This window comes from Alligator mississippiensis, chromosome 8, assembly GCF_030867095.1.
Source record: "Alligator mississippiensis isolate rAllMis1 chromosome 8, rAllMis1, whole genome shotgun sequence".
NCBI classification, from domain to species: domain Eukaryota; kingdom Metazoa; phylum Chordata; order Crocodylia; family Alligatoridae; genus Alligator; species Alligator mississippiensis.
This window is the reverse complement of record NC_081831.1, coordinates 22,714,793-22,740,849: the sequence shown is the minus strand read 5'-3', so window position 1 is coordinate 22,740,849 and position 26,057 is coordinate 22,714,793. Positions and strand designations below refer to the sequence as shown.

General features: G+C 62.6%; 3 protein-coding genes across 8 annotated transcripts; 1 reads left to right on the top strand and 2 right to left on the bottom strand.

Moving 5' to 3' along the window:
- Positions 1–1,283: 1,283 nt before the first annotated feature.
- Positions 1,284–10,044, bottom strand: LOC106738229 (nuclear factor interleukin-3-regulated protein). Of its 2 annotated transcripts, none has more exons than XM_059732276.1 (2): positions 9,716–10,044; positions 1,284–4,140 (listed from the first exon to the last, which is right to left on the bottom strand). In XM_059732276.1, the coding sequence occupies exon 2, from the start codon at positions 3,294–3,296 to the stop codon at positions 2,112–2,114; it is 1,185 nt and encodes a 394-aa protein (XP_059588259.1). In that variant the 5' UTR covers positions 3,297–4,140; positions 9,716–10,044; the 3' UTR covers positions 1,284–2,111. The 2 variants fall into 2 exon arrangements, with proteins under 2 accessions (XP_059588259.1, XP_059588258.1); XM_059732275.1 differs by lacking the exon at positions 9,716–10,044 and adding an exon at positions 9,154–9,476.
- A 427-nt stretch (positions 10,045–10,471) lies between these two features.
- On the bottom strand, positions 10,472–16,819 carry DNASE2 (deoxyribonuclease 2, lysosomal). Its single transcript, XM_059732269.1, has 12 exons — positions 16,463–16,819; positions 16,154–16,231; positions 16,002–16,058; positions 15,842–15,901; positions 15,585–15,649; positions 15,096–15,136; positions 13,942–14,053; positions 13,385–13,547; positions 12,836–12,932; positions 12,449–12,610; positions 11,799–11,996; positions 10,472–11,329 (listed from the first exon to the last, which is right to left on the bottom strand). Exons 1-12 carry the CDS (start codon positions 16,817–16,819, stop codon positions 10,995–10,997), a joined length of 1,725 nt encoding a protein of 574 aa, XP_059588252.1. The 3' UTR covers positions 10,472–10,994.
- On the top strand, positions 15,708–26,002 carry GCDH (glutaryl-CoA dehydrogenase). Of its 5 annotated transcripts, none has more exons than XM_059732266.1 (12): positions 15,708–15,779; positions 21,255–21,366; positions 21,545–21,571; positions 21,739–21,873; positions 22,199–22,261; positions 22,585–22,755; positions 23,000–23,129; positions 23,627–23,843; positions 24,175–24,278; positions 24,623–24,748; positions 25,039–25,199; positions 25,893–26,002. In XM_059732266.1, the coding sequence occupies exons 2-12, from the start codon at positions 21,270–21,272 to the stop codon at positions 25,964–25,966; spliced, it is 1,305 nt and encodes a 434-aa protein (XP_059588249.1). In that variant the 5' UTR covers positions 15,708–15,779; positions 21,255–21,269; the 3' UTR covers positions 25,967–26,002. The 5 variants fall into 5 exon arrangements, with proteins under 5 accessions (XP_059588249.1, XP_059588244.1, XP_059588245.1 ...); XM_059732261.1 differs by lacking the exon at positions 15,708–15,779 and adding an exon at positions 19,028–19,069; XM_059732262.1 differs by lacking the exon at positions 15,708–15,779 and adding an exon at positions 20,906–21,024.
- The last annotated feature ends 55 nt before the right edge of the window (positions 26,003–26,057 follow it).

Below are 26,057 nucleotides of genomic sequence, written 5' to 3'. Positions count from 1 at the left end.
GGACACCCTCATTCTCTTTGCACCCACCCCACCAAAACCCAGCGGGGGTTACTCTGCCCCCTCCATCAGCAGGTCCCCCCCAGCTATGACCCCCCCATCCCCTGCCAGTGATATCCCCCCTCCATCCCATCAGCCTGACTGCAGCAGTGTTGCCCTGGCAACAGGCTGGGGGGTGCTATGACCTACTTTCACTGACATGTTCCTCCTGCCTGTGCTAAGCCAGGATTATCCCACACTGACCTGGAGATTGTGGGGTGGGAGGGAGCCCGGACGTCTGGGTTCTATCCAGCTCAGGGAGGCCAGTGGGTTTAGGGGTTGGGAGGGAGTATCCAGATACTTGGGCTCCAGTTCCAGGCCAGGAGTGCAAATGCACACACACATTCAGGGGAACTGTGCAGGGGGCAGCGTGTATTTGTAATGCATGTGCGCGCGCATGTCTGTTGTATTTGCACTGTGTATGTGCTCCTGTTGTCATGTGTGTTGACTTTTTGGCTGTACCGTATGCATGGTATGTGCATTTATATTCGTTTTTTGCATGTTGTGTGTGTGCTGCACAGTGTCCAAGCCTAGCATGTCTGTATTGTTATGCATGTCACATGCCTGCCTCCAGGTGCAGCCATCCTGAGCCCCTGGGGCTTGCATTCGTGTTGCGTGTAATATGCCTTCTCTACACCACATGCTGCTGTGTTGCGTGTAACATGCCCTCTCAGCACATCAGCATCCGTGTTGTGCAACGTACCCTCTCTGCACTGTATACCAGCATCCATGTTGTGTAACATGCCCTTTCTCCACTGTGTGCCAGCATTTGTGTTGTGCGTTACAGCTTCCTTGCACCACACACATGGGTTAAATGTGCGCGGCTTTGTACAACCATGCTGTACGTGTGTATGAATGTGCTGTGTGCAACACAGCCTACACATGGGTTATGTGGGCACTGCTTCACACTACTGCGCTGCATGCGTGTGTACCTGTGTGCATGAGTGTGCTGTGTGCCATATATCACTCTGAAACCTGGTATTCTCCATGCTGTCCCTGCCCCCCCCAGCAGGGTAAGTGGGGGGCTGGAGGCTGATCTGAGCCACAGAGGAATTCCCCCTGCCAGTGTTTATGCTCCTGCCCCAGGGCCCTGGCGCTGCCCTACTTACCTGCCTGACCTACTAATGCTGGGAACCTGGCTTGGAGCAGGGGGGAGAGGAGCTGCCCAGATGCCTGGGTTCTCTAGCCCCCCTACAGCCCCCCAGCGGGGGAAGGCACTCCCCACACACACACTGACTCCAAAGCCATTTGAGAAAGAATTTGGGGGCATTTATTCTGATTCCATTTAAATACACAGTGGTCTGTCCTCCTGCCCCCACCCCGATACACTCAGCCCATGCCCCCCTCAGCCCCTCCCTGAGCCCCCACATGGCCGGATGGGGTGTGGCTGGTGATGGGGGGGACCCCCAAAGCTGGCAGTTTAGGGCCTGCTTGATTCTCAGGGGGCCTCTGAAGCTGGCAGGGAAGGTGTGAGACCCCCAAATCCCCCCCCTTTGCTTGAGTGGGGGAAGTTGGTCCTCTGAGCTCCAGTGGAATCCAAGCCAGTGGATTCTGAGCCCAGTAAGATGAGGGGGGCTCTCCTTGCCCCCAGATCCCAGGGAGACAAACACCCTTCCTCTGCCCAGATTCCCAGATCCAGTCGATCCTGTCCCTTGCACAACAGGGAGATCTCTCCTCTCCCCAGTTCCCCACAAACCCTGACACAACAGGGGAATCTGCCCCCTGCCACCTGGATTACAAGCCCAGTGAATCCCAACCCAAGCAGGCCAGGGTAGGGAGATCTTTTCCTCTCTCCAGATCCCCACAAAACAGACCCCTCTCCTCCTCCCAGGATCCCACACCCAGGAGATCCCATCGCCAGCAGAATAAGGGGGCTCATCCTTGCCCAGATCTCTCAGGCCAAGTGGATCACAGGCTTGGCAGGATTGGGGGGGTACTCCTTGCTCACTGGATCCCAGCTCAGCAGATGGGTCTCCCAGCCCCTGTGGGTGCCAGGCTGGGCACTATCGCTTTTGTAGGGACCACCCCTCAACTCCAGAGCTGGGGGGGGGGGTCACAGGTCCTGGGGGGGAACATCAGGTGGGCCGGGCCCCATCCCCCCAGCCCCCTGCCACATCGCCAGGTGGGGGGCCACGGCACAGCAGTCTCTCCAGGGCACCAGCCCCTGAGGGCTGCCCATGACGGAGCAGGGCCTGGCGCATCAGAGCAGCCATCTCTTCTGGTCTCTCGCCTTCCCACGCAGGCGGTGCTGCCCCCCCACCCCCACTAGCTTGGACCCCTGGCACGGCAGCAGCAGAGGGGGGCTGAGGCAGGGGCAGGAGCAGGAGAGGTGTGGGGAGGGCTGGCTCCTGTGCCCCACTGCTGTGCGCCCGGCCCTTGAGGCGTAGTTTGTGGGGCAGGGCAGCCATCTTGACGTCCGGAGGGCTGTCACCACCGGCTGGGGGACCACCCCAACCCGGGTCCTCCTCACTTGAGTAGCCCCCAGCCCCTTCCTCCACCAGGAAGCCAGCAGGGTGCGAGGGGTACCCAGCTACCACTGGCAGGAGGGGTGCCCCACAGGCCTCAGGGAGGGCAGCAGGCGTGGACGCGGCGTGGTAAGCCTCATCACTGCAGCAACCAGGGGTGTAAGGCCCATAGGTCTCATCCTCTTCCATCTCAATGGCCCTTGGAGGGGCTGGCGGGGGCCCGCTGGCACCAAACAGAATGACACTGCGGGGACCAGAGCCGGGGGAGATCTCGGGGGGGCCACGAGCCCGGCTGGCAGCCTGGGCTTCACCCCACGTCTGCGGCACGGGGCTGTCACGTGAAGACCCATCTGACATGTCTGAGAGGGACCCGCGGGGCCGAGACTCAGGCTCAGAGGAGTCATCGGAGCTGGGGGTGGGAGCATGGGGATCGTAGGTTGCGTCATCCCCCATCCCACTGCCTCGGCGCCGGCCCAGCTGGCGGCTCTGCTCTACGAAGGCGGCGGCACCAAGGAGGCCAAAGCGCAGCTTGAGCTGCAGCAGCTCGGCCCGGAGCCGGGTGTTCTCCTCATGCAGTGCCAACACCCGCGTCTCCAGCGCCAGGTCCTGACAGCGCCGTTTCTCCCGCGACCGCTTGGCAGCCTCGTTGTTCTTGCGCCGCTTCTCCCAGTAGCTCGCGTCTTTCTTCTCAGCTGCGATGAACTCCCGCTGCCGCCGCCCACCTACCCCTGCTCGCCCCTTCAGCCCCCGAGACCGGGGCAGCCCTGCCTCAGGGGCAAAACACAGCCCTTCCATGCCTGGCCCTAGAGGGGGGGCTGGAGAGGGCTGTGGCGCCGATGTATGGCCCTCTGGGGTCTGGACAGTTGGACTGTAGTGATGGACTATTGCACTCAGATCTTCAGCACTGGAATATTGCCCCCTGGAGCAGTTTATTGCCCCTGGGGGGGAGTCTCTGCCAGTTGATTCTTGCCCTAAGAGGTCTTCAGCACTTGAATATTGCCCCACAGGGGCTGTAGTAATGGAATATTGCTCCCCGGATCGGTGCTTCTGGTATATTGCCCCTGGTGAGGGGGTGGTCTCTGCTAGTCGACTCTTGCCCTAGAGGTCTGTAGCACTGGAATATTGCCCTCTGGATCAGTTCTGACCTCTGGGATCTGGTGGGTGGGTCTGTACGGCTGATATTGTCCCCTGGAGGGCCCTGTACTTCTGGTATATTGCCCCTGGGGGAAAAGTGCTGCCAGGGGTCTTTGCCAATAGAATATTGCCCCTCTGGAGGGTCCTTACTGCCAGTATCCTGCCTCTGGGGGGTGGTCTATATGGCTTATGAATTGTCTTCCGGGTGTTGGCTGCTGGAAATCCGGCTGCACGCGCTTCAGTGTCACTCACCAGGTCCCAGCACTGGATGGGCTGGCCTCGTCTCGTCCTGTTGCCTGCAGGGTTAGGAAGCCCCAGTACAGCATGGGCATCAGGCCCCCCCGAGCCACCCCAGGCAGGCAGAGAGCAAGGGCAGCATCCTTGCGGCAGCTGCGGGGTCCTGTCCTGGGTGGGGGCTGAGCCTTGGGGCTGTAGCAGGCAAAGGCAGGAGCTGGAGCAGAGCAGGGCTGCACCAGCCCTGGGGAGGACCAGAAGGAAGAAGAACCTAGGAGGAAGGACCGGAGGCAGGTTGGATACCTGTACCCAGCACCCAGCCCGGCCTGGCACGCCCCCTTCCCCTCCGCACCCCACGCTTGCACAACCTGGCAGGTCTGAGCAGCACCCGCAGACACCAGAGACACAATGTGCACCGTGCACACACACACTGCACCCACTGCACCCCACACACACACACACAACACAACAGATACACTGCAGAAGACACACTGCACCACACAACAAATACCACACACACACGCATGCTGCACAACAAAAATACACTGAACAGACACTCTGCACACATACACTGCACCATATACACAAATACACATGTGAGTACTACACAAAACATATGCTGAACAATGGACACTGCACCACACACTGCACACAACACCGCATATGCTGCACACATGTTGCACCACTCACACTGCACCACACAGGCACACTGCACCACACAAATATACAACCCCACTGCACAGCACAGACTACTCCACACTGCCCCACATGCTGAACACACACTGAACATGGCATACAACGCACCCACTGCACAACAGATACACTGTGCCACATGCACACAGCACCATACACCCGGAGCCCTAGCCCTGGCAAAACACAGCCATGACACCACCCTTGTTGCAAAGGCTCCTAGTGGCCAGGGGACACACCCTGCCCCCTCCCCTAGAGGGGCCTGATGGGCACAAAAGCGGGGGGGGGGGGGGCAAGGGGCCCCCTGCATCATAACCACCCCCCAAGCTCAATGCCATGTGTGGGGCCAGGCACAGCACGCCCCCTTCCCTTCCCAACCACATGACGCCACCGCAGCAGACGCAGGCAGCAGGAATATAGGTCAGTAAACATGGTGCCGCGTCACAACAGGCCCTGATTGCACAAGGGGCGGGCGTCATGCCAGGGCTGCTGGCTTGGGGGGGTTAGAAGGGCGTGGGCATGAGTGTGCGTGTGTATGCATGCATGTGTTGGGGCTGCGAGGGGGCACAGGGTTCCTTCCAGCCTGGCTGCACTTTAGGGGTCACTCACACCCAAGCCAGGAGGCACTAAGGCACAGCAATTCCCTTGCCCTCCAACAGAGGTTATTACTGCCCAGATACCCAGCCCCCTCCTCACAGATTCTACCCCCCCCCCCCCCCCCATAAAGCCCCCAGCTGCAGTTAAAGAGCCCAGGAGTCCTGGCTCCCAGCCTGCCCCATACCTGTCCCAAAGCTGAGGAAAGATCCCAGGCATCCCAGTACCTAACACATACACAAGCACTGCTGCACGTGTGTGAATGTGTGTGTGAGCACACATATACTAAACTCATCCCTCCAATCAGCTTTCCTAATCCTGCCCTGCACAGGTGAGCTCCTTTGGCCTAAGCCACGGTCACAGTCCTCCCAACTATGCCTGGGTTCTCTGTCTCTGCTCCAGGAAGGGAGGGGGAGCCTGAAGCCAGGACACCTGGGTTCCATTTCAACTCTCTTAGCCTTACCAGGGTAGCCTGGGCCTGATTAGGGATACAGTTGCCCCCTGATCCTTCCCCTAATGCCCCTTGGTGCCCCCTAATGCCCCCTGCTGGCCCCCAATGCCTCCCAGAAGCATGGCACCCCCTGCTGACCTGCTTCCCCCCTGCCCCTCCAACCTCAACTCCACACCCCAGCCCAGTTTTCTAGGTCAAATGTGCTCCTAGACCAGGCCCTGTGCCCAGCTGGCACGTGGAGCAGCCTTGGGGCTGGGCTGGGGCCGCACCCCAGAGCTGGTATGAGGGTGGTACCAGCTACTTCCCAGTCACGTCACCCATCACCCGCTGGGGGGAGGGGAGACAGGTAGGATAGGGGGAACAGGATCTACCCAGGGCTGGGGCTGGCAGCCAGCTCCTGCATGCACCTACCTACACACCCAGTATCCCCTGAATCCAGGACCTGGTGCTTTATCCCCCACTGGGGCCCCCCTGGGTCTGTGCCCCCAGCACTGTGATGTCAAGAGCCCTATTAACCCACTGACCTGGGAAGGGCAGGAGGGCAGGGTGTGGTCCTGCCTGAGGCTGGCATCACAGGGGCCAGGGCTGGGAGAAGCTTGGGAAGGCTGCTTCCTGCTCTTGCTGGCCCTGGGGCATAGTAGCCATGGCCGGGGGAGGGGGAAGGGGGGGCACGTGTGTGGGGTAGAGGTGATATCAGGGCAGGATTCTGACACCCCCCCCCCTGCCACACACACCACCCAAGGGGTATAAGGCAGCAAAGGGACCCAGGAGTTCTGGCTCCCACCCTCCCCCTCAGAGACAACCCCAACTCCCCCTCCCAAAACCAGGAGAGAACCCAGGCGTTGGGGCTCCCAGTCCTCCTCTGTTCCAGCCCTCTTGGACCTCCAGCAGCTGGGAAAGAATCCAGGCATCCTGGATCCCAGCCCCCCTGCTATAACCACACAGACCCCATTCATTTTGCAGAGTTGAGGAGACAACCCAGGCATCTGGACTCCCAGCTTCCTGCAGCTCTTACCCCCTCCCCAGCCAGACCCCACACCCCTCCTGGAGCTAGGAAAGAGGACCCAGGCATCCAGGCTCCCAGCTCTCCCCATGCTCTAACCCCACAGCTCCCACACCCCTCCAAGAACTGGGGCTGGAACCCAGGTGTCCAGGAATTGTCCTGTTCCTGCCTGATGGCGGGGTGGGGCACTGCTTCCGGGGCTCTTGGCAGGGCCCCACAGTGCTGCCCTCCAAGCTCCATGGGACCCCGGCTCCTGCCCCCCCCAGCAGAGAACCACTGAGGGTATTGTGCAATGTTTAGTTGGGGGGGGGAGCCTTGGGCCTGGGCTGTGGGGGGGAAGCCTGGATTCTTCCCCTCTCCAGGAAGGAAGTGGAGTGTAATGGTTAGAGTGGGGGGGGGTACTGAAAGCTAGGACACCTGGGTCCCCTCCCTAGCTGGGGGGGGTTGCTCTGTGGGGGTGAGCATGGGTTCTATGGAGGTGGGGGCTGGGCTACACACACGCAACCAGACCTGGCCGCCAGAGTGGTTTTGAGGCTCTCTGAACACGCCTGGTCTTGCAAAAGTAGGTCAAGACTGAGGGGAGTGACCCAGGCAGCAACAGCAGTGTTCATGTGTGTGTGTGTGTACATGTGTGTGTTTGGGCTCCCATGTCCAGAGGGTGCTGGGCAGGATGATGGAGGGAGCGGGGGGGGGGGGGTACAGGGCAGCTGACAGGGACAACCCCCCCTCCTTCCCCCCCAGTCACACACAGTGTGGAGGTAACACATGAATATGCCATTTGTGAGGATGGACATATGAGGGCCACACAACAGAGATGCCCAACTGAGACCCACACCCACTTCAAGAGTGTACAGAGCCCACATGACACAAAAAGGGACATAAATGCACAGACACACTGAATTGCATCCATGGAATATCACTGAATTGCATCCATGGACTATGGATGCCCAAGATGCAACAGAAATGCAACTGGTTGGCCCAGAACATGACACACATGTGCAGAATGCATACAACATGCACCTGGTGTAGCATGCAACCACCACACACTGCACCCCCTCCCCCCCTTAAAACTTACAGGAGACTTCACTCACACACATAGTGTAACACATGGAATATGCATAGACCATGCAGGCTTGTCCATACCCCAGGATGCGCAAAATAGACACATGGTCACACAACCACACACATGCTACACGTGTAAGAAAACGGACAGAGCACACACTACATGCCCAGCCAGACACACACAATAGACACAGGACACAACACATGGCAAGGACCCACTGCACAACACCACACCACACCACACCACACCACACCACACCACACCACACCACACACAAACACAGAGCACAAACTGTCCAGTACAAACTCAGCCCACTCCAGACAGACATACACATACATGCACAGTGCCTGCTACAATGCAGTCACAACACGACATCCATGTCACACAATGAAACACTGCCTAGGAACCCCCATGCACATACCATAGCAATTCCTCACATACAACCAACCCACACGTGGACATGCAGACACACAAAGCCTAAGCTGGCCATACACCAGACATAAACACACAAGACATGCTTGACACAAAGTGCATGTGGAGGCACAACCTCACAAGATAAGCCTGCACGCACCTATACACACATATAACAGGCACACACCCCATGCACACACCAACAGCATACACACCTTCACAACATACCCGATGCAACTATGCACACCCCACACCCAAACTCACATCCACACTTCCCATGCATGCATACACAACACACTATGCAACCACACAATACATGCACACACAATGTAACCCCCCACAAACCACAACACCCACAATGCAACTACACACACACCATGCACGTGCACCTACCCACAACACACACGATACATGCACACACTGTGTGCACTCCCCCTCAAGAAAACTCTCAATCATTCACACAATGCATGCCTGCACTCCTCCCCCCCCCCAGGATACACACCCTCCTACACACAAACACAACCAAACCCAGGCATAAACAATACACATAATGCATACCTGCACCCCCCACACCACACACAAATACAACCATACACCCCAGGCACACACAATGTACATGATGTGTGCCTGCACCCAATCCCCCCAACACATACATGATACATCCACCCCCCCACACACAAACACAACCATACATCCCAAGCACATACAATGTGCACAGTGCATGCCTGCACACCCCCCCTCAAAACACATACATGATACATGCACCCCCCACACACAAACACAGCCCTACACCCCAGGTCCACACAACCCACACAATGCACTTAGGAAGGAGGCATGCAGGCTCCCCAATACCACCCCAAGCAAATTCACAACCACGCACCCCTCCACACACACCACAGCCACAACGCACGCACTCACACACACACACACACACACACACACACACACGGCTCAGCCCCGCACAGGCGGCCGCGCATGAGCTCTCTTGGACACAACACAACACAAGCCCCTCACACAACTCGCCCGGACACAATGGCACGGGCAGCACCCGCCCCCCGCGGCGCCCCGGTACCTGGGCCGGGCCGGGCCGGGCGGCGGCGGCGGCGCGATGTGTGTTAGTGGGTCAGCGCTTGCATAACGCGTCCGCCCGGCTCCAGCGCCGGCACGGGGCGGGGCCGTAGCCAGGCCCGCCCCGAGGGCGGGGGAGGCAGGGGCAGCTGCATCCCGGCATCCGCGGGGGTCCCAGCGCAGCCATCGGCCGCCCCCAGCGGAGGCTGCAGCGGGGTTCCGGTACATCCAGCCCCACCCCAGAAACAGCTGCACGTCCCCACGCAGCCATCCGGGTGCGGCCAGCGCTCCCCATGTCCCTCCCCAGAGACAGCTGCATCTCCACTGCGGGGATCCCGGTAGAACCAGCCCCGCCCCCCGGGGGTCCCACCCTAGAGGCAGCTGCAGTTCACCCCCAGATCCCTCCCATATCAGCCCTCCCCCTCCCACCCCCGCGCAGCAGCTCACTCCAGAGGCAGCTGCATCTCCCACCCCCCGGGTCCGTGTCTAACACGCCCACGTGCCGCACCCCAGAGGCTGTTGCATTCCCCCCCCCGGGTCCTTGTATAACCTCCAACGTGTCCCACCCTAGAGGCTGCTGCATTTCAGGCCAGGAGAAGGTGACGGGGGGGGGCGGTCCCGAACGTCACGGAGCCCAGTGAGGATCAGGGCTGCGAGGCTGCACCCACGTCTGGTTGAGAGCCGCCGAGAGGAACAGGAGCCGGGAGAAGAGGCATGGCAATAAAGCACTAACCCACGATGTTCGCATGGTTTGTGCTGCCCCCTGGTGGCCGCCTCGCACTACGGCACCCCCGGGCAGTGCCCCCTGTTGCCCAACAAGCCTGTGACACCTCCCAATCAGGAGCCCAAAACCGAAAAGGGAACCCAGGCGTCCGGGCCCAGGGCAGCTCCACTCAGGCCCCACCCACCCCTTTGCCCAGGGACTGCACCCCACTTCCGGCCCCAAGCAGCCCCGGGCAATTTCCGATGCCACCCCAGCGCTGCCTGGGAAGTGGAGTCCCAGACCCCGGGCATCCTGGGGGAGGGAGTTTCGGCTTCCCAGAGTATGCTGGGTAGTACAGGGATAGCGCATGCTGGGAAATGTAGTCCGAGGAGCCTTGCAGGACGCAGTCATGGGGAGGGTCCAACAAGCAGCCCCCTCCCCGCCAACCTACCCCCAGCTCGACTCCCCTTCCGCAGCTCGGAAAGAACCCAGGCGTCTGGAGGCCCAGCCAACCCCCCTCCAAGGGCCACCAGGCTGCTCTCAGCTAGGCCCCAACACTCCCCTCCCCCAAGTCCCCAAACCATGAGATGGGCACAGACATTTGGAGACAGTGCAGGGACACTTGGCAATGGGACCATTTATTGGCAGCTTTAGGGACACAGGCGTCTGCCCCCCTCCCCCCCAATTCCATGACCCTCTGGCCACTTACAAAGCCCCAGGGAGACATGAGGAGTGTCTAGTGGCCCCTGCCCACGGGAAGAGAACCTAGGTGTCCTAGTTCTTCCCACCCCCACTTGCACTCCTCTCCCCGGGCAGGTAGAGGACCCAGGCATCCTGACCCCCGCCCTGCTCCAACCACTATTGCCCCAGTCCGCAGCGTGGGAGAGAACGCAGGTGTCCTGGTTCCTGACTCACCCCCTCCTAGGGGTCCTGGCTTCCTGCCCCCCCCCCCCGCACGGCTGAGAGTCCAGCCCTCATGACTCCACCCCTTACCCCCACCCAGGGAGAACCCAGTCATCCCAGCTCCCCTTCCTGCTCTAATTGCTGGCTTCCCGCACAGGACAGAACCCACATGTCCTGGCTCCCCCCACCACCCCCAGCCTGGAGAATCCCAGCATCCAGCCCCCCACCCCAATACCAGGCTAGGGGCAGGGGTCGTAGTCCTGCACCAGGCCACGGAAGGCCTTCCAGAGGGGGCGGTGGGGTAGGCAGACAGCGCCACCGCCACGCTGCTCCTCACCCCGATTGCGGTTGGTGTCAGCCACACAGGCCCAGGCGGCGGTGTCGGCAACCGCCCACTTGGAGTGATCCTGCGTGGTCGCAAAGGCTGGCATGTCCGGGAAGGCCACGTGTGCCACGTTCAGCACCTGTGGCCCCGGCCCTGAGCAGTTGGAGGGCAGGTCCCCCGGCCCATCCCGCCACGACTCCACCAGCAGTGTGTCGCCCAGGGCCGCAGCCAGCCAGCCGGAGTACAGGTCTGGGGGCAAAGGGCAGGGTGCACAGGTAAGCCCTGGAGACCCCTGCTCCTCCACAACCCCTGGCAGCTGCCTTCTATGCCCTACCCCACCAAGCCCTCATGAAGACCTGAGCCCAAGAGCCCCTTCAGCCTGCTCTACCCCCTCTCAGCCCCACTATATTCAAGGCAGTTCCCCTCCCGCACAGCGCCCACTCCCCAACCCAAAGCCTAGAGCCCCTGCCCACTCCCAATCCTTCCCACTCTGCTCACCAACTCATGGAGGGCTCCCACTCCCTCCATAGGTCTCCCAGCCCCCGCACCCTAGCCAAGAGCCTTGGAGACCCCAGTCCAGGTCCCTGCCCACTGTAGCTCCAGGCAGCCTTCCCAAGCCATAGAGCCCCCAGCCCAGGCCCTTGCCCTGACAGTCCCCACTTCTTCCACCTCACCCCAACCAAGAGCCCCCATCTGCACCCCAGCCCCCTCTACTCACCATCATGGAAGCGGCGGTGTTTGGCCAGGCTGAGGAAGGGTGCCCCCCCCAGGGAGGGGAGGGTGACGCTGCGGTTCCAGGGCGGCGCCTTCACTGGCTTCATGGAGGCTGCTAGTGCCAGATCGGGCAGGTCCTGGGCAAAGGCACCGCCCACGCTGGAGTCATACACCAGGGGCTGGTTCACAAGCAACTGCTGCCCTGGGTGGAAGGGGGTGGGGTGGGGGGTGGGCATCAGGGCTTCGGCCTGGGGTGCGACAAACGCACTGGCTCAGCTCAGCCCAGCCTTCCCACCCCTCCCAGCACAGGAGAGAACCCAAGTGTCTGGGCTCCCAGCGCCCCCTGCTTTCATCCCCCAGAGAACCCAGGTGTCCCAGCTCCCACCTCTCCCCTTGAGACCCCACTTCCCCGCCTAGAGCTGGGAAAGAGCCCATGAGTCCAGGCTTCCAGCCCCTGTACAGAATCCAGGTGGCTGGGCTCCCAGCCTCCCCTTGTTCTCACTCTTCAGCCTCCATAGGGAACCCAGGTGTCCAGGCTCTCAACCCAGCTCACCACCATAGAGAACCCAGGGGTCCAGGCTTCCAACCCCTCCCACTCTTAGGCCCCAGTCCCTGCAGAGAACCCAGGTGTCCGGGGTGGGGGGCGGTACGTACCAATGTCCTGGAAGCTGGCGTAGGGGAAGGTGATACACAGGAAGGTCTGGCCAAAGCGAGAGGCAGTTGGGGGCCAGGCGAAGGTGGTGGCCGTGGGCGGTGGGAAGTGCGGGGCACTGTGCACCAGCCACAGACCCTGTGTCCCATCCAGCAGCACCACGCCTGCCACACAGTCACAGCTGGTGTGGGACCCAGGTGCCCAGGCCACCCCACCCCCCAGAGCTAAGATGGGACCCAGGTGTCTGGGCTCTATGCCCCTCTCCCCCAGCCCCCCACCAAGAGCCAAGATGGGACCCAGATGTCACCCACCCAGAACAGGATAGAACCTCCCCTGCTTTCCCCTCCCCCTGCAAGCACAGGGTGGAGAACCCAAGTGTCCAGGCATACCCTTGGTGTGGCCGTGGGAGGCAGCAAAGCGGGTGCTAATGCTGGTGTTGGCCCGGGGGGGCTGGTCGTTGTACAGCACGTAGGCCATGGCGTCACCCTGCTGGGTTGGGGGGGAAGCAGGGGGAGCTGTCTCCAATGCTCCCCCAAGCCCAGATTTCCCCCCCACCATGCCCCTGGCATTGACCCCGTGTACTCACCAACCCTTGCCCTGCCTTATGCAGTTATACCAGTGCACTTAACTGTACCCCGACACCAGTGACCCCTGACCCCACCTATGCACTCACCCCAATGTCCCCTGACCCCAATGACTCCTGACCCCCATCTATGCATGCACCTCTGTACCCCCTGTCCCCAGTGACCCCCGCTTGTGCACTCATCCCCATGCCCTCTGATCCTCGTGATCCCTGACTTCTAGGAACTCCCCCTGCACCTCGTCCCCCATGACCCCTGCCCCCCACCTATGCCCTCTGACCTCTAGGCACTCATCCTCCTGCCCCTGGTACGCTCTGAGCCCCATTATTCACCCCTGAACCCCAACCCCACACTCACAGTGGTTGCAGCCTGGTATAGCTGGCGCAGGGTGGTGCCCAGAGCGCCCTGGGAGCTGTTGATGAGGGCACGGCCAGACACCCAGTCCCCCCTGCGGGCATCCAGGTAGTGGTAACGCAGCCCCTGGCCTGGGGAATGGTGCGGCAGCTTGTAGGCCACGAACCTGGGGTGGGGAGGGGGCAGGGGCCAGTTAACCCCAAGGACAGTGGCCAGGCTCCCCCTGCCCATGCCTGGGGGCAGCTTTGGGGGTGGGGCATTTGGGAAAGGGAAGGGACAATTGATGGGAGAAAGCCCCCTCTCCCCAGCTAAAACATGGGGGGTTATGACTACAGGGCTATGTGGGCAGGGTTGGAGTCTGGACACCTGTGTTCTCTGATGGAGGCTTGTGGGTCACTTGAGTGGGGAGACCAAACTCCTGGGTTCTCTGGGAAAGATGGGTTTGTGGTTGAAGTTGCGGGGGTGGGGGAGCCCAGATGCCTGCATTCTTTGGGAGGGAGATGGGTTAGTTCTGGAGGGGGAATCCAGACACCTGAGTGTTTTGGGGTGGTGGCACTCACCAATCCACAGGCTGCCCATTGTCATCATAACAGGAGATGCCCCCCCCCGCAGCAGGGGTCAGGGACAAGGCCATGAACAGGAGGGGCAGCATAGCAGGGGTGGGACACAGACCTGCGAAGACAGCATTACAGTGACACCCTAGCCGGAACACCTGGGTTCCCTCCCCAGCTCCAGGGGGGCAATAGGGGGAGCTGGGAGCCTGGACGCCTGGGTTCTCTCCTGAGCTCCTGGGTGTGGAAGCAGGGAGCCCGGACTTCCTCATTTCTGTAGGGAGCGGGGGAGAGGAGGCCCAGATGCCTGGGTTCCTCAGCTTCCACTATCCCACGAAAGTGAGGACATCCTGGTTCCACCCCAGAAATGGCAGCATCTCAGCGCGGGGGTCCCGGCTCCTGGCACCCTACAGGGTGCCCCATACCCAGGCTGCTGCCCGTCCCCCCGGAGAGAACCCAAGCTTCTGGGGCCCCCTCAGCGAACCCAGGTGCCCGAGCACCCCCGTCCCAAGGAATCCGTGTCCGGGCCCCCTGGCGAGGCGAGGCGAGGCGAGGCGAGGCGAGTCTCACCTATCTCGCGTATCCGCGAAGCCCCAGCTCCTCCGGTCTCGCGTAACACCCCCACTTCCACTTCCCCGCGGAGGGAGCACATGACAGGGGGGGGCTGGGCGGGGCTAGAGAGGGGGGCGGGGCCGGACGCCTGGGGCCGGACGCTGTGGGGAAGTTGCTAGCAGCGCCACCTGAGTCCTCTCCTGGTGGGGAGGGTCTAGCAGGGCAGAGGCTGGACTCAGACGCCTGGGTTCGCTCCTGGCTGGGCAGAGCGGAGTCTAGTGGTTTGGGAGTGGGGGGCTGGAGCCGGAGGACGCCTGGGTCCCATCCTCTACGGGGGGCAGGCAGTGGGGTCTAGTAGGCGGCAGCGGCGGGGCTGGGACTCCAGGGTCCTCTCTAGGTTTGGAAGGGCGGGGTGTCCCGATCCCGAAGCGTGAGGGCACGTTTCTGCCCGTCTCCTTTATTGCGGGCCCAGGGCTCGGATCAGGCCCAGCGCGGCGCGGAGCAAGGCCCAGGCCACCTGCAGCGCCGAGCACCTGCGGAGGGAGGAGGCGGCGTGAAGGGAGCAGCGACCCCCGCCACCCCTCCCCCCCGTAGTCTCGGGGCCTCCTCACCTGGGCGGGCGCCGCCCCGAGTCCGGGTGCAGCAGCATCTCCTGCGGGGCAGGGGGTGCAGTGAGACCCGGGACCCCAGCGCCCCCCATCCACGGCCCCCTCCGGCCCCAGCGCCCCCAGGATTTGCCCCCCGCTCCCCTGAACTGCCTCCCCAGTCCCGTCTCTGGACACCTCTCACTCTTGAACCGCACCCCCCGCGCCACTGGTGTCACTCACTCCCGACCTGCAGCCCTTGCCCTCCGCTTCCCCCCGGCACCCCGTACCGTCCAGCCGCTGCCTCCCGCGGGGCCTGGCGGCGCATTCCGGGCCCTGGAACAGGACGCGGTTCAGAACTCCCCCCTTGTCCCCCCCCCCGGGGATTGGGGTGACCCCCGAGAGACCCCCAACTGCTGCGGGCCACGAAGGGAAGGGTCCACCACCAGCCGGGTGGGGGAGGGGGAAGGGGCTGGCCCCAGACCCCACCCCCAAGAGCCCCCTCCCCCCACTCACAACTCCGCCTCCTGCTGCGCCTCAGCCACGCGTGGGGCCAAGGACCGGCTGCTGACGCGCAGGGTCTGGGGGGGCGGGGACAGTCAGAGCCAGGATCGGGCCTCCCCGAAGACGAGGGGTCCGTCCCCTGAAGATCATTCCAACAAGGGGGAAACCGAGGCACGGCCCCGGCGCACCTCCGTGGGTGAAACCTAGGTATCCTAAGGCCGCGGGAAGGGGTGGGGGGGGTAACAAGGTGGAGAGGGGTCGGCACCTACCTGGGTCCGCAGGGACAGATCCCGCACGGCCCCGCTCAGCTCCTCCAGGTGACACCGCCTCTGCTCCCCGCCCCCAAACCCCCCGGTAGAGTCAGCCGGACTGGGACGGGGCGGGGGGGCTGTGGGTCGGGGGTGAGGAGCATCGCCCCCCCCCCCGTACCTGGGCGATGCAGCCGCCCCGCCCCAACTGCTCGGTCTCCGTTTCCCGCAGGTATCGCTGTGGGGGGTCACAGACCCATCAGCTCCCGCCCCCAACGGCCGCCCCGCGGGGAGTCCACCTGCTGTCGCCCCCTGCCCCGGGTCCCCCCTCACCTCCAGCTCTGCCCGCTGCGCCCGCAGCCACCGCCCCGTCTCTAGCTCGCACCGCACGGCCGCCCGCTGCCTGCGCGCCTGGGGACGGAGGGTGAGAGCTGCCCAAACTCCCCCTCCCCTAGAGCAGCTGGGCGGGGAAACTGAAACAGGGAACCCAGGAGTCCGGGGTTCCCCACCCCACCCATTCCCTTTCTCTGATTCCCCAAACCCGGGGAGAGAACCCAGACATCATGCCTAAGTCCCCCTTCCCCGGTCCAGTCCTGCCTGTAAAGAACCCAGGTGTCCAAGCCCCCCCTCCCGGGGTCTCACCTCGGCCTGCAGCTCCCGCACGGTCTCCGCCAGGCACTGGTTCTCCTCCTCCTGCGGGGGCGGGGGGTGGGTTGGACCCCTCGGATCCCTGCACACGCCCCTGGCCCAGCCAGGACGGAGGCATGCAGGGGGTTGCGGGTCGGGAGTGAGGGGCACCAGGAAGAAATGGGGGGCAGGGGGCGGCAGGTCGGAAATGGGCGGTACCAACGGGATTGAGGGGGCAGGGGTAGGGCCCCGATCAGGGATCTGTGGGGGGGTGAGGTCGAGGTTCCCAATCCGAGAAGGAGCGAGCGCCAGGATGGGGAGCACTAGACCTGATCCTGGCCCCGGGGTTTGGGGGGGAGGGGGGTTTGCCATGTCCCCAATCCGAGGCTCTCACCCTTCGGTGGGCACGACCCTGCTGCCGGCGCCACTGCTCTCGCTGCTTCCTCCGGGCCGCTGCCACCTCCTCCAGGCTCTCCCGCAGTGCCCGGGCGGCCTCGGCCAGTGGGGCCAAGCTGGGGGGCGGGTGTGACCGGGAACTCAGGGGATGGGGGCTCAGGACCCCCAGGGACTGAGGACCCCCCTCCCCTCGCCCCCCGAGGAGTCTCACCTGCGCCCCCGCAGCCGCCCGCACAGCCCGGCCCGTCGCCCCCGCAGCTCATCTAGGCGGTGCTGGGAGCGCTCGGCCCGGGCCAGCCCCGCAGCCAGAGCCCCTCGCAGCCGCTCGGTCTTCTCCGCCGCGCTCCTGCGCCCCCCCCACCATGTCAGCGGGGGCTTCAGGTCGGAAGTGAGGGGCACCCGGGGAAGGGGCAGGGGGCTTCAGGTCGGGAGTGAGGGGCACCCAAGGGCCGTGCCCCGGCCTTCTAGCTGGGGGGGGGTCGTGCAGGGAGGGACCGCACGAGTATGGGGGACCCGGCGGCCCCAGTCTTTGTCCCCTGAGCCCCCCCAGCCTGGGGATCTTCCCATAGTGAAGGGAGCTGAGTGGGGGCGCCCCCTGGTGGGGGGCAATGGAAGTACACCCCCTCTGCCCCACCCCTCTCCCCTCCAGGGACCAAGGAATCTCCCTCTCCCCCCCACCCCGGGCAGCAGTACAGGGGCTTGGAACCCCACTCACGCCGGGTCCATCCCGCACTGGGCCTGGTCCCCTGCCCGGGTGAGGTCACTGAGGGGATGCCCCAGGTTGTCTAGCAACCATCTCCAACACAGAATGGGGAGAACTTGTAACCATGGTGACCCCTGCCCTAGCAACCAGGCCCCAATAATGAGGGGGTAGCCATACAAGCCCCCTCAGCCCCCCCCCCCGAGTTACCCCCAGCCCCAATTACCCCCTGCTTGAGGCTCTATTGCACCCCAGGCCAGAGCCTGGAAGCTTCCAGAGACCAGAGGACTGCCCCTGCCCCTTCTTCCCTTCCCATTTTGGGCCTGGTTCAGCTAAAAACATCCTCTTTATTCATTAAATTAAGAACAAAAACACATCTCTTCCCAGGGGTTACAGAGCCATGGCTTGGGGGGGAGGGAGCTGGAGAGGAGCTGACAACATGGGATGGTGAGGAAAGGATCGGGCTCCTGCCAGGATTGAGCCAGCTACCTCCCCCCTGGGCCCCCAAGACCAGTATCACCCTACAACCTTCCCCACTGGCAGGCTGGACACCTGGGTTCCCTTTCCATCTCTGCAGCCTCTCAATGAGCTGGGTCCAAGTCCTGCAGCCTGTGCCTCAGTTTCCCCTCTGGGCAGTACCTGGTGCACCCCAGAACCTGGGGCAGAGCTGGGGGGGGTCACCTGGGCAACCCCCAGCCTAGGCCTTGGCTATCAAGAAGGGGATGTGGCTGGGAGACAGCAAGGAGTATCTACCCTGCACTAGAGGGGGTAGGATAAATGGGGAGGGAGCTAGAGGCCCCAAGGGCTGCTAACGATTGCTCAGGGAGCAGCTCCAGGCCAAGTGGGCTGGCTGGGGGCTCTGACCTCCCAGGACCCCACCCCACCTCAGGCCTCCAGAGGGGAGGTGGGGGGGGGCATAGAAGGAGCAACAGGGCTGGATCTAGGCCTCGCAAGCTAGGACCCGGGTTCTAGGTAATGGGGGTGGGTTCTAGGTGCCCCTAGAGATGCAGCCAGGTGGGGGGTTCAGGGCTGGGTGGGCATCCAGGCAGAGAGAGCTGGGGCAAGGCCTGGGTATCAGGGAGGTGGAAGTACACTTGCTGCCAGCTGTGCCCACAGCTGGCCCATCCCTCCCAGGCGAGGGGGGCGGTCTCAGGGCCCCACTGGTGACTTCATGTGCAGGTAGGACCACTACCCTGCCCCCTGCTGGCCCGGGGCGACTACCCGGGGCTGGTGCGCAGATGTGCCTCGAGGTGCGAGCTCTGGGTGCGGGTCTTGCCGCAGCTCGGGGGCTGCAGGGGCCCAGGGCTGGGGCTGGGCGCAGGACTGGCCGGGGTAGGGTGTGGGGGCCCGGGGAGCTCAGCGCCGGGAAGCCTGGGACAGCCCCCCGCCCCCGGGAGCGGCCCTGGGCCGGCTGCTCTGCGGTGGCTCCCCCCGACAGTAGGTCCCGGGATGCGTCGTCCGGCGCGGAGGGTTCTTCCACCCTGCACCGCTTGGGATCAATGGAGAGGACGTCCGTCAGCGCAGGGGTAGGGCCCGGACGCCTGGGTTCCAGCCTCGGTTCTGGGGAAATAGTGGGAGCGGGTTAGCGGGGGGAGCTCGGGCCGGATCCCTGGGATCTCGCCCCGCCGTTGCCCACCTTCGTGCTACCATTTGTGTTCCCCGTGGTTCGGGGGAGGTGGGTCAGGGCCCATCCTCCCCCCACAAACACACACCAGCGCGGGCCCCCGGAGCGGCCAGATAAGCGGGCCTGTCCTCACAGCGGCCGGTCCCGGGGGGCAGGATGATGGTCCCGAAGCCTGATCCCTCGGCCTGAGCCTGAGTGGAGAGGGTAGGGGGCGGCGGGTCGGGAGTGGGGGGGTCCGGCAGCGGCTAAGGCGCTTTCATACAAACTATCCCAGCCTGAGCTGGGCTGGAACCCAGGCGTCGAAGCGACCCCGCGTCCTCCCAGCGCTTGCTCTGACCCCGGCAGCCCCAGTATTTGGCTCCTTACAGAAAAAAGCAGCGCCCTCCCCCAACAGGCCTGGAGTCTCCCGACCCCAAATGAAGGACCACAACCCCGCCCCGCCCCAGCCAGCCCAGCAGTGCAGCCACTTCTGGGGAGCATCCCTAGTAGAAGAGAGGCCCCGGGAAGGGGAGGGGGCTGGACGTCACGCGGGCGCCCCCCGGCTCCACACTTCGAGGATCTCTAACTGCTTGTGCTGGAAGCGGCCGACGCCGCCGAGGTGCCGATGTGCGGGAGCGGGGCCGGGGCGACCCCCGCAGGGGACAGCCCTGGGGCTGGGGGGGCAGCCCGGGTCCGGGGGCCTCGAGAGTGGTAGCGCGATCCCCGCCGCCCCCCGCCCCGCCTCAGGATAACCGCCTCCCTGGAGCCTTTATTGCCTCTAGGGCTCCGGGAGCGGCCCCACAACTTCCCATTGGCAGCAGAGGTGACAAGCGGGGTGGGGGGGGGTGGCTCTTGCCTCCCCCGTGCGGGCTGATTAGCCCCTGGGGCAGGGGGGTCAGCCTGGACCTGGAGGTGTGAGAACACCCGGGGTTGTAGCGGGAGGGTCTGGTGCAGGGTTGGGGAAACTGAGGCATGGCGGGGGACTCGCTGGAAATCGCCTAGAGAGTCCGGACAGAACCCAGGAGTCCTGGCAGGCGGCAGCCAGTGCCCTGGGTCTGAGCTAGCCAGGAGCTGTGAGCGGCGGGTAGGGAGTGCGGGGCACCGCTGGGCTGTTCACTGCCCTGGCACGGGGGCGGGGCTGGAAAGGGGAAGCCGCTGGTTCCCCAAACCGGCCGGGTCCCTGCGCCCACTGCAGGTCACATGACGCCCCCTCCCCGCTCTGGGGCATCTCCCCAAGCCCCTGCTGCTGGGGGCTGAGATCTACCAAGCCTCACAGCCGGGGGAGACGGGGATTTAGTGGGCAGCAGGGAGAGGGAAAAGAGGCAGCTGGGCACCACGTTGGCACCCCGGAGATCTGGGTTCCTGCCCCCCACCCGCCTCTGTCCTGGGCGTGTTCTCTGTCCGACCCCGTGCCCCAGTGTCCCCTTCCTCCCCTCGCTGTCAACTCTGGGAGCTCCCGGATGACTGCCCCTCACTCCTGACCCACAGCCCACCCTCGCCGGTCGCTGATGCCCCCTGCTGGGCGTTTTCGAGGCGCCGGGCCCCGCCCTCCTCACACGCCCCCCTCGAGTACCAATCGCGCGTGGGGGACCGACAGACTGTACACGTCACAGCCCCCCCCGCAAGCTCCACGCGGGCCCGGCAGTCCACCTCCCCGCCAGCCTACGCGTGGGTTGTACGGCCCCTGCTCCTGCGCGTGGGCCCCTGGGGGGGGGGCGCCTCCGGGGCGGGGTGGCAGCCGCTGCTGCAGTGGGGGCCGCAAAGGGTTAACCTGCCCGCTTCCGCCACGCTCAAGATGTCGCCCCACTCCGCGTGACGTCACGCCCCGGGGCACCCCCCCCCCGGGTCCATTGCATCACCGCCCCGGTGCGCGCTAAGGTGAGCACGGCCCCTCCATCTTGTCCCGGGAGAACCCCCGGCCCCCAGCCCTGGGAGCTCAGGCCCTGGGGATGGGGATGGAACCCAAGTGTCCCGACCCCCACCCCGCAAACCCGCTGACCTCCTAGAGCACGGTTAGAACCCAGGGTCCTGGCTTCTAGCACAGCAGGGCCTGGAGGAGGCCCCCGGGTCTAACCCTAAAGCAGTCCTCTTCTCTCGTGTCCTGCCAGGCAGACGCTGTCCCCATGGCTTTGAGGCTTGCCCCCGGGAGGCTCCTGCAGTGCTGGCCTGGGGCAACACACGTGGCTGCCCGGGCACAGGGCACGGCACCAGCACGCAGGGGTGAGTAGGCAGCGTGGCCAGGATTGGGGAAAGGTCTGTGGAGGGGAGACAGGGACCTTGGCACCCCTGGCTGGGTTCCCAGGTCCCTTTCCCCTCCTGGCATCAGCTGGAGTTTGGGTCAGGAAGTCCCAGCAGGGGCTGTGAGCCCTCTTAACAGGTCTTTTCTGTGCTTTTCCAGAGACGGAAGCAAAAAAGATCCCCAAAGGTACCTATCCTCCCTCCAGCACACCCCCACCCTACCCTGGGCAGGGCAGGGGGGCAGTCCATGCCAGCAGTGGGGCATGGGGAGTTCCTGCTTCCTGGGGTCAAAGTCCTGGGTTGGGGCTGGGCTGGGGCCTGCCTGGGTAGGTCCAGCTCTGACTCCCTCCCCAGCCCAGTTTGAGTGGCGGGATGCCCTGCAGCTGGAGCGGCTTCTGACACCAGAGGAGGCCATGATCCGGGACTCCTTCCGCACCTACTGCCAAGAGAAGTTGATGCCACGGATTCTCATGGCTAACCGGAATGAAGGTGCCCCTGGTCCCTGCCCCAAACCCCCTGCCCCCCCCCGGCCTTTGCCCTCACATTGGCAGTCATGCTGGCACTGTGCCCGTCAGCCATGGCAGGGAGTTGTGTGCGTAGAGTCGAGGTTATGAAACCCCCTGGCATGAATCCAGTCACTCCACTGAGCAAGGGAGAGGGAGGGGGCTCTGGATTGGCCCCTGGGGGGGAATTAAGAGCACAATCTGGCCCTGAAGTGCCTGTTTCAAGAGGGAATGGGGAGGCAGGATTGGGGTGCCTTTCCCCACCATTCATGCAGTCGTGCTTCTGACATACCCCCTCTGCCTCCTTCCAGTCTTCCACCAGGAGATTGTGTCAGAGATGGGGCAGCTGGGTGTCCTGGGCCCCACCATCAGAGGTATGCAGGCAGGGAAGGGGGTGGCATGAAGAGGATTGTGGGGGCCCATGGGAAGGCTCCCTGGAGGTGGGAAGCCAGGTGGGGGCTGAATTGGGGTACTTTGGAGCCCATCCCTGGGGCAGGGGGTCCCTGCAGCAGCAGGATGAGTGCATCCATGTGGCACCCCCTACCCATGGGTCTGAGAGGGTATCTTCATGTCTGTGCACCTCAGCAGGCAGGGGGGTTGGAGCCAGGGAGGCCTTCCAGTGCCCCTGACCTTGGCGGCATTCAAATTGACTGGTCCCCCTGGAGCTCCAAGCCCACATCCTGCACCTACCTCCCAGGCTACAGCTGCGCAGGGACCACGTACGTGGCATATGGGCTGTTGGCACGAGAGATCGAGCGTGTGGACAGCAGCTACCGGTCGGTCATGAGCGTCCAGTCCTCGCTGGTCATGCACCCCATCCACACCTATGGCACCGAGCAGCAGAAGCAGAGATACCTGCCCCGGCTGGGTGAGCTGGGCTGAGGGGCAGGGGTGGGGTTGGCAAGGGTTCCATGTAGCACTGGCCCCTCCTGGCTGTGGGGAGCAGAGCTGAGTAACACCCTGGGGAAATCCTGCTGCAGAGTTGGGCTGTGGGGACATGGTGTCCCCTGCAGAGAGGGGACTGGTGGGTGGGGGAGAGGCAGATGGAGGTCCCGGGGGCTTGGTAGAGCAGATGCGGCCAGGGTAGGAACATGAGTTCTCGCTGTCCCCAGCCAGGGGGGAGCTACTAGGCTGCTTCGGGCTGACGGAGCCCAACCATGGGAGCGACCCCGGGAGCATGGAGACCAGAGCTCGCTACAACCCAGCCAGCAAGACCTACACCCTCAATGGCTCCAAGACCTGGTGAGGGACAGTGCCCCTGTGGACCCCCACTCCCTCCCCAGAACTCCCAAGCTCTGCAGCTGTGACTTGTCTCCCTGCGGAAGGGCTGTGGGAAGCTGGGCTGAGATCTGGCCAGCTTGCTTCATGCAAGGGCCACACAACGGCTGCCAAACAGGGACGGTTGTGTTAGGGGGTGGCAACCAGGATGCCTGGGTTCTCTGCTCTAGTGAGAGTGGGGTCTAGTGTGTGAGAGGAAAGGGGAGGTGAGAGCTGGGATGCCTGGGTTCATTCTGCTTGGGGAGGGGTTGAGCGGTGAGAGGAAGAGGAGGCAGGGATGAGTCTGGGAGCCAGGACTCCTGGGTTCTATCCCTAGCTTTGGGAAGGATGCGGGATCTAGGAGTTGGAGCTAGGAGCAAGGATGCCTGGGTTCTTTGCACCCCCAGCCCCCCTCCAGCCTGCTTTGGGCTGATGGAGGCTGTGGGGGTGACTGATCTTCCATTGCCCTTCCCACCTCCCAGGATTACGAACGCGCCCGTGGCCGACCTGTGTGTGGTCTGGGCTGTGTGCGAGGATGGGAAAATCCGGGGTTTCCTGCTGGAGCGGGGCATGAAGGGGCTTTCAACGCCTAAGATTGAGGGCAAGTTCTCCCTGCGGGCTTCCATCACTGGGATGATCCTCATGGAAGATGTGGATGTGCCAGAGGAGAACCTGCTGCCCAACATCTCCGGCCTGGCTGTGAGTCCTGCAGCTGCTGCATTGTGGGGCTGGGGTGCTGCTTTGATAGCGGATGCCAGCTGCAGTGGGGACAACTGCTTGCAGCCAGTGCTGCCTCTCATTGCTGAGGATATAGCTGATGTGCTGCACCCCAGAAGCAGCTGAATCTCAGTTCAGGAAATAGTTCCTCCCCAGCTGTTGGATAGCTCAGCCCTTCCTGGCTGCTGGAAGCAGCCTACTTTTGATGCCAGCAAACTTGTGCTGTGAGATGCAGCCCCAAGGGGGGTGGCTACAGGGAATAATGCCCTGGGCTCCTGGTAAAGCCACTGGGGTTCTGCTGTGCATCCTGCAGGGTCCTTTCGGCTGCCTGAACAACGCCCGGTATGGCATCGCGTGGGGAGCACTGGGTGCTGCTGAGTTCTGCCTGGAGACAGCTCGGCAGTATGCTCTTGACAGGTGAGAGCTGCCAGCACCATGCTGGCCTGTACTGTCCTGGCCACTCAGTGGGGAAGTGTGTCAAAGAACCGCAGCAATTGCGAAGCTTCCTTTTTCTCTCTAAAGCAGTCGGGGGAACCAAGGAGCAAGTAATGCAATTTTGGGTATAGGATGCTGCGACAACTCAGGATCTATTCCCTTTGGCTGCTGATGATAGGCAAGGTGCATCCTTGCTGCGTGCCTCAGTTCCCACCTCATGCATCTAGTTAGACTCTTTGCAGCAGGGACTGTCTGGGCAGTGCAGCAGAGAGCCTGGCTGGGGCTTCTTCCTCCCCAGTAAAGGACTTGCGTGCCTCCCTTTTTAGGATCCAGTTTGGGGTGCCACTAGCTCGGAACCAGCTAATCCAGAAGAAGCTGGCTGACATGCTCACAGAGATCACCATCGGCCTGCAAGCTTGCCTGCAGCTGGGGAGACTCAAGGATGAAGACAAGTACCTAGAGACCTCTTGGCAACTAGAACAGTTGTTTTCTGTTGGGTTTAGAAAAGCATAAGGTTGGGAGAGATTGAATGGCTCCAGGGGTGGGAACAGAGCAGGGGCCTTTTCTGTCTAGGGGCCCGAGGCATCTATAACAGTTGGGTCGAGAACAAAGGTCATGCTGTGACCCAGCGGCTGGATTCTGTACTGAGTCTCAGCCACGGCCAGCAGGGTGTGGGCAGCTCCTCGGGCCCCTTTGGCTGCTGTCCCCATCTCTGTCTCTGATGGCTGCTGCTGTCCTGCAGGGCCACGCCTGAGATGATCTCCATGTTGAAGCGGAACTCCTGTGGCAAAGCTCTGGACATCGCCCGCCAGGCCCGCGACATGCTGGGCGGAAACGGCATCGCTGATGAGTACCATGTCATTCGGCACGTCATGAACCTGGAGGCCGTCAACACATACGAAGGTAACTCCCTGCTCCTGCCACACATGCATGTACCTCATATGGGTTGCTCAGGGAACATCCCAGCATCTTCTTGTGTCTTGGCAGCAAAGGGCAGGCAGAGCATGTTCTGTATGGCATAGCAGGTAGCTTGTTAGCAGGCCTTGTTCTGTGGGGAGCAGGTTGGTGACTCTAAGCAGCACTTTCCTCTTCAGTGTGGCACCCTGCGCATAATGCTTGGGGCAGGGACAACTTGGCAGCCTGTGGGTCTGCCTCCTGGTCTCCAGTGCTGCCATTTGGCACACGGTTGTCTCTAAGTTTTTCTTCAGTGCATTGTGGGATCCTGCTGCAGTGCTCAGGGGATTATGGGAGATGAAATTCTTATCCCCAAAATCCTTGCTTTACCATTGTATAGATAAGGCTCTCTGTCAATTCCTCTGTGTTTCCAACAATCTTTTATAGACTTCTTGGTCCCTCATTTCAAAACCAGTGCTACTAGGGAAAGGGGCTTGTTTTTTTTATTTTTCCCCACCAGCCTGATAAATGGATACAGTTTTACCCAGGGTCAATGGGAACAATCCTCTTGTAATGAAGCAGCCATGCTCTCAAATACCTGACAAAACTTAGACAGGGAGCATCAGCACTCTCCAATTATCTGAATGTTGCCTAGTAAAAATTCAGGTTTTTTTTTCTCTCTTGTCTTTCTTCACCCCACAGGCACCCATGATATCCACGCTTTGATTCTGGGAAGAGCGATCACTGGGCTTCAGGCTTTCACTGTCAACAAATAAATCTGCTTTACTGGGACAGCCAGGAGAGGGCACAAATTGCCTTCATAACTGCCTTAATTTTTACAGTGGGAGAAGAATGTCATGTCTCTTT

Bases quoted from the DNA above. Each gene is read 5' to 3' on its own strand.
- LOC106738229 (XM_059732276.1), bottom strand. From the start codon at position 3,296: ATGGAAGGGCTGTGTTTTGCCCCTGAGGCAGGGCTGCCCCGGTCTCGG.
- DNASE2 (XM_059732269.1), bottom strand. From the start codon at position 16,819: ATGGCAAACCCCCCTCCCCCCCAAACCCCGGGGCCAGGATCAGGTCTA. The intron at 16,059-16,153 runs GTGAGGGGGGAC...GACCCCCCACAG, and splicing joins CGCAGCGGGCAGAGCTGGAG to CGATACCTGCGGGAAACGGA. The intron at 15,650-15,841 runs GTAGGTGCCGAC...CCGCCCCCCCAG, and splicing joins ATCTGTCCCTGCGGACCCAG to ACCCTGCGCGTCAGCAGCCG.
- GCDH (XM_059732261.1), top strand. From the start codon at position 19,043: ATGGAGAGGACGTCCGTCAGCGCAGGG. The intron at 21,874-22,198 runs GTGCCCCTGGTC...GCCTCCTTCCAG, and splicing joins CATGGCTAACCGGAATGAAG to TCTTCCACCAGGAGATTGTG. The intron at 24,279-24,622 runs GTGAGAGCTGCC...CTCCCTTTTTAG, and splicing joins CGGCAGTATGCTCTTGACAG to GATCCAGTTTGGGGTGCCAC.